The following is a 6,000-nucleotide window of genomic DNA, read 5'->3' as shown; positions in this document are numbered from 1 at the left end:
GACATTCTAAAGGTAGAGGGGACAGAATTTGATGTCTTAGCACATGGAAAGAGTGAGGGACTGGAAGGAAACATAATGACCCACTGTCTTCAAGTTCAAGTGTCTGGAAATGTTAATGCCACAGAAACAGAATTTAGAAGGCTAGGGTTTAGGGGTGAAGAGAATAATAAAGAGGTTAGTGTAGCATTATGTCATTTATTTCCCCTTTCACATTTTCTGGCATAATACATCTCTGAAGAGGCTGACACATGCTGGACAAATCCTGAATAAGGCATTTTCTTATACCACAAAGTAGTCAGAGGTGGTAGAAGTAATGTATCCATTTAATTCTAAACGGATAATGTAGAACGATTTGAAGCAATTTAAAAGATGAAAAGAGTGAATCTAAAGAGGTCAGAAATTTCTTCTAAATAGAACTTAATTCAGTTCAGTTTAAATCACTAACTGTTTGTTGAACGTTATTGCCACATGCGGCAGTAGCTGAAAAGAGTGATGGAGAGGTGATGGAGCTAGTCCCTGAGCCTAGAGTTACTTATTTTCACTTGCTGCCCAGAGACCTGCTGTTATTCTCTTCAGAGCAGACTTCACTTCTTGGTTCCTCAGTGTATAGATGAGGGGGTTCAGTAACGGAGTGACAACAGTGTAAAACACAGCCACTGCCCCATCCAAGGGACTCTTGGAGCCAGCCCTGAGGTAGATGAAAATACAGGGGACATAGTAGACTGTGACCACAGTTAAGTGGGAGCCACATGTGGAGAAGGCTCGGCGCCGCCCATCAGCGGTGCGTATCTTCAGGATGGCATGGACTATGTTGGCATAGGAGAGCAAGATTAACATGAAGCAACTGGCAGCCACTACCCCGATGTCCACAAAGGTCACAAGCTCATTGACAGTTGTGTCAGCACAGGCCAATCTCAATACTGCGGGGATGTCACAGATAAAGTAATCCACCCGGTTGGGTCCACAGTAGGGCAGGCGGAAGGTCAGAGTGGCCTGGATAGACCCATGAATGGAGCCGGCCACCCAAGCTCCAGCTACAAGGATAGTGCACAATCTCCCATTCATGAGCACAGGGTAGCGCAGAGGCTGGCATATTGCCAGGTACCTGTCGTAGGCCATCAAGGTATAGAGGAAGCACTGGGTGCTGCCCAGGAAGTGAAAGAAATACAGCTGAGCCACACAGCCACCAAACGAGATTGCCTTGCTGGCAGGAGTAAAATCCAGTATTAGCCGAGGAACAATGACTGAGGAGAGCCACATGTCCAGGAATGAGAGCACGCCCAGAAGAATGTACATGGGGCGGGTATGGAGCTTTGGGTCTGCCCACACGGTGAGCAGAATGAGCAGGTTGCCCAGCTGAGTCAGGATGTAGATGGTGAAGAAGACCAGGAAGAGGAGGGTCCTCAGATTTGGGGGGTGAGATAAGCCCAGGAGAATGAAATCGGTCACCACGGAGTCCAGGGATGTGTTTTTGGTCTTTCCCATGCCTCTCTGTAGTCTGCTAAGATGAATGGTGAAGTCAGACAAGGGAAATACAACACATGGAGGTGGTGAGAGAATGCTTGTGTTTGATGATTAAGGCTAAGAGTTATGGGAGGAATGAATAATATTAATTTTTGTTTTAAAAGAAGAAGTGGAGTTGCCATTAGTTATTTTGGTTTCCTTGACACAGGAAATCGTCTAGAGCGGCTAGTTAGTTTCCTAGAGAAATGGAAACTCTTATTTAGTGAGAGATACCGAGGAGCAGAATTTGGCAGATCAAGGAATAGGGAAACACGTGAATGATAGAAAAGGACGTATAACTCCAACCAAAAAGAGTGTTCATTGAAGAGGGGCTAAGATTGAGGCCGAGCAGTGTGGACTGGGTATCTCACAATTACTATGTCTACTTTTTCCTACACTTACCATCATTGCAATGCTTCCTCTTTGCCCTCAGGTAAAATCTCATCTCCTTACAATAGCATGCAAAAATATTCATTATCTGGCCCTTATTACCACTCCATTACATAATTTTTATTTATTATTCACATCCCTTGCAATTCCCTTTTAGTGTTTAGATGCACAGGATTCCTCAGGGCTCTCTCAGTAGCATGCTCCTATGCACAGGCTGCTTTCTCTGCTCCCTTCAGCTGGGTAATGCTCCCTTCTTCACTTTTCCTTCAGGACTGAGATTGGAGGTCTTCATCTTCAAGAAGGCCTTCCTGATTCCCGAGGACCATCCTTACACTTTTCAGAGCAGGTAGCACATTATATTGCCATTGTCCAATTTCTTGGTGTATGTGCTGCTGAAGTGAGCACACCATTGTCCAATTTCTTAATGTCTCCTTCATTATTCGTCCCATCTAGCATGGTGCAAATGATAATTATTTTCTGAGTGACTGAATAGCTGAATGAATGGATATTGCCAAATCTCATGGATCTGACACAGGGCTTCTTTCTCTGCTTGATCTTGGGCCCACCTGGGTCATGCAAAATAGGTCTAATTTTATTATAACAAACTCCAAGGATCATTCATGTTTTTTTATCGCTCCAGGATATCATTTATATTCATTTGTTGATTTATGTGGTCCATTGGTTTGGGATTGGATTTTTTGGTATGGAGTTACAGAGGAATTATTATTGTTTATTATAAAAGCATTGATTAATGTAGGACTTGATATATATATATAAATATATATATACTTGGCTCTTCAGAGTCTACAGAAAATGTTAACTATACCCTTTGCGCCCCGCCCCCCGCCAAAATAAGCAACCAGATTTTTACTGACTCCTGAGTTGCAGGTGAACAGAATACCTTGATTTATTTGAAAATGGATGAGAAGACTAGTTCTTATTTCTTTGTTAGAATATAAAAAAGAGATACAGTTGGGATTAAGATTATGCATAAAATACTGCTAAGGAGCCCAAGTAATTTTTTTGTCAATACAGACATATATACCAGTATGCTTTCACTTAGACAAATGATATATTCCTGGACTGTTTTATGAAAATTAATTGTATATCAAATTAGATAAAACTGTACCTCTGGGGGAATTATTTGGAAGATTTCCATAAATGCATATTTAAATATGGTGAAAAAATTCTCCCCAATTTATTTGCTTGGCCAGTCTGATTTTTCCTGTTTGTTGTACATAAATCTGGTTCTACTTCTCTCCGGTGTCCCATTGGAAGAAAGCTCCTTTTACCTTCTAGGTTCTGGGTGCTCTGCCTGGTAGGACCAGGAAACTGAGGAGGGTTACAGTGGCTTGGTGTGAAGGCAGGTTACTTTTCTAGGCTGGCTTTGCAGAGGATGGAGGTTTTGACTTGGAGTACAGTGTTAAGAGGCTGCAAAGGAGGGCAGTCTGTGGTGCAGAGAGGTGGGTTGAATAGATTTTCAGAAGGTGGATTTTTGGAGAAACAAGGAGCATTTTTGCAGATGGATTAGATGTCTTGACAAGAGAGAACAGTCTGGATACTGCCTCCCACCCCCACCCCATGATTCCTCCTTTGGCTAGATTTATGTGTCACTTTGTTTTAGGCATGCCCCTATTTTCAGCTGTGGAAACTTAGACACTTAAAGTAAGGAAGGGGCAGATTTAAATAATTTCTAAAAATTAAAAATAATTTTTGTATATTTTGGCTAATTAGATAATCAAAGTTTTAAAAAATTTCCCAAGTTTTAGACTATTTGATGTTAAAATCATGTTGTAAGAACAGTTGAAGTTTAAATATAAAAATACATAAAAATAGCAAAAGGCTAAAATTCAATGCAAAAGGCATCTGAAAATTAGACCCCAGTGACATTAGAGAATAAACAATCCATGTTCAAAAAGCAATTATCATGGAAACACTAGGGACAGGCTGTGGGGATGGGTGAGAGTGTCATTGAAAAGATATGGACAGGGGAGGTTGCCAGGAGCACTTTTTAGAGAACTCTATGGAGCCATGGGGATCATGGGATAGGTTGCTTTCTGTATAGCAACTACCCTCTCAGACCCCCCGCCCCGCCCTGTCTCCGACACCCTGTGCCCCCTTGCCAATCAGGCCAGTTTGGTGTGAGAAAATCTAGCAATTTAAAACTTGGGATTTCTATAGTGAACTTGGATATGGGCCATTAGGGAACAGTATGAAGAATGAAGACTGGCCCAGTGTTGTGTTAGACATACCAGGATCAAAGGACTTTTATTTACCTTTCGAGAAGACCCGACCCAAATCTGTTTCTGGAAAGATTCCCTTTCCTTCACATTCATTTGCAGTTAGACATCCTGATAGAGCTAGAGCAGAATAAGGGAAATGGATAGTTTGAAATGGCCTAGACATATTTTATCTTTTTCTACCAGAGGTTATTCCTGTCCTTCTACCAAAAAGTAAAAAGCAATGAGCTTGCTTAAGGAAAGGTACTTAATGTCCTCTTTACTGGAGAAAGAAAAGGTTATGGGTTTGGCCTGTGTTTGCACAATAACCAAAGAATCTTCTTCACGACCTCAAAGAGGTCATAAAGGTGCCCAACTTTGCCCTTTATAACTTCCTTAAAAAGAGAGAGAAAATGAACAGAAAACAGTGTTGAGGTTCTTCTGAGTTATTTTCTCAATACAAAAAGAAATTTCTGAGTTTGGAAAAAGGAACTCAATTCTAGCAGTTTGCGAAAGAGTTCTGGGAAGAAGATGGAGGAAAAAGACAGGTTAAATTAGCATTTGAACAAGATAACAGAACAATTTTAAAGTTTCAAAATTGGTCTCTGGCCTTATTCTGAATGGAGCTGGTTTCAGGATTGCTTTTCCATCCTCTTAGACTCACATGTACAGAGCTGTGAACTTGTGGAGGAGGCTGCCCTTGAGTGGAATGGTCCAGCAGATGGAGAGATGTCCTTCAGAGATTCAGTCTAGCTTATTGTAAAGGGCTCCCATGTCTGTTTCGGAAAGGCCTTAGAATTCTTTCAGGAGTTCTCCTGGCAAACAAGCATTCAGAATCTCTGAGAGCATCTGCTTTTCAGGGCTCTTTGAGGAGTCTGACTTCTATATCGCTTGAGTCATATTTTATGTTGGTTTTCATCAGCTGTTGCCTCTGTTGCTCCAAATAAAAGAAAGAAAGAAAACATTGTCAAGAGATTTGAAGAAAAATTCTAACCTCAGGGGAAATTCTACTCTAAAGTATTTCCCTAATGAGATCTTCCCTCTCTAAATCCTCATTATTTTATTTTGAGGGAGAGAGCATCTACAAATGATTCTAGAAGATCTCTGGGCAAGATGCTGTGGGGAATAATCTTGTCAGAACAGGTCTGGATGACTTCCAGTTTCTTAGAGCTATTATGGGGTCTCTATTGATTACTCTCTTCCCAAATATCCATCAGGGGTCCTTCCGCCATCCTTTCTGGTTTCTGTTGAAACGTCACTTAATCAGTGAGATCCACCTTGACCTTCTTTCCCCTTTGCCATTTTATTTTTCTCCATAGCACTTAACATTATCTGGCACACAATATTTACTCATTTACCTGTTTATTGTCTCCCTTCCCTTGAATGTTGGTTTGCTCACTGTGGAATCCCCAACACTAGCACAATGCTTGGCACATAGTAGATCCCAAGAAATGCTTTTGAATGAATGAATAAGAGAAATAGCCACACATATTGGATGCTGTGAGCAGAAAAAAGAGCTGCGCTTTTGAATATGAACCTCTGATTTAAAGTTACCAGGAGTTGATCTGATATCAAATTGATTTTCACATGCATGCGCAGATCTAGTGCAAGTAGCTTTGAGTAGGTATTCGTTTATTTATTTTATAAAAGTTAATGTTAATCTGAGTAATACTAAGCAACTGGCTAGGAATGAAGAAATAATGGCTGGAGTGTGATATAATCTTCAGGAGGCTCCACTGTAAAATGATAGAGCCAGACAAAGACTGTGTAATTTCTAAGATTCTTTTTAATTCTAAATTACTAAGGTGTTTGTGAGTGCACGTGCGTGAGTGTGCGTGTGTGTGTGTGTGTGTGTGTGTGTGTGTGTGCTTAAGGTGCAATGTGACAT

General features: G+C 41.0%; 1 protein-coding gene across 1 annotated transcript; it reads right to left on the bottom strand.

The window, feature by feature from the left end:
* Positions 1-528: 528 nt before the first annotated feature.
* On the bottom strand, positions 529-2,205 carry LOC120613911 (olfactory receptor 10G2). Its single transcript, XM_039876531.1, has one exon. The coding sequence runs from the start codon at positions 1,483-1,485 to the stop codon at positions 529-531; it is 957 nt and encodes a 318-aa protein (XP_039732465.1). The 5' UTR covers positions 1,486-2,205.
* Positions 2,206-6,000: the final 3,795 nt, after the last annotated feature.

The sequence above is a fragment of the Pteropus medius genome, unplaced genomic scaffold (genome assembly GCF_902729225.1).
Source record: "Pteropus medius unplaced genomic scaffold, Ma_sr-lr_union100, whole genome shotgun sequence".
Lineage (NCBI taxonomy): Eukaryota > Metazoa > Chordata > Mammalia > Chiroptera > Pteropodidae > Pteropus > Pteropus medius.
The sequence above is the reverse complement of the archived record's forward strand: the minus strand, read 5'-3'. Positions and strand labels throughout refer to the sequence as shown.

Bases quoted from the DNA above. Each gene is read 5' to 3' on its own strand.
- LOC120613911 (XM_039876531.1), bottom strand. From the start codon at position 1,485: ATGGGAAAGACCAAAAACACATCCCTGGACTCCGTGGTGACCGATTTC.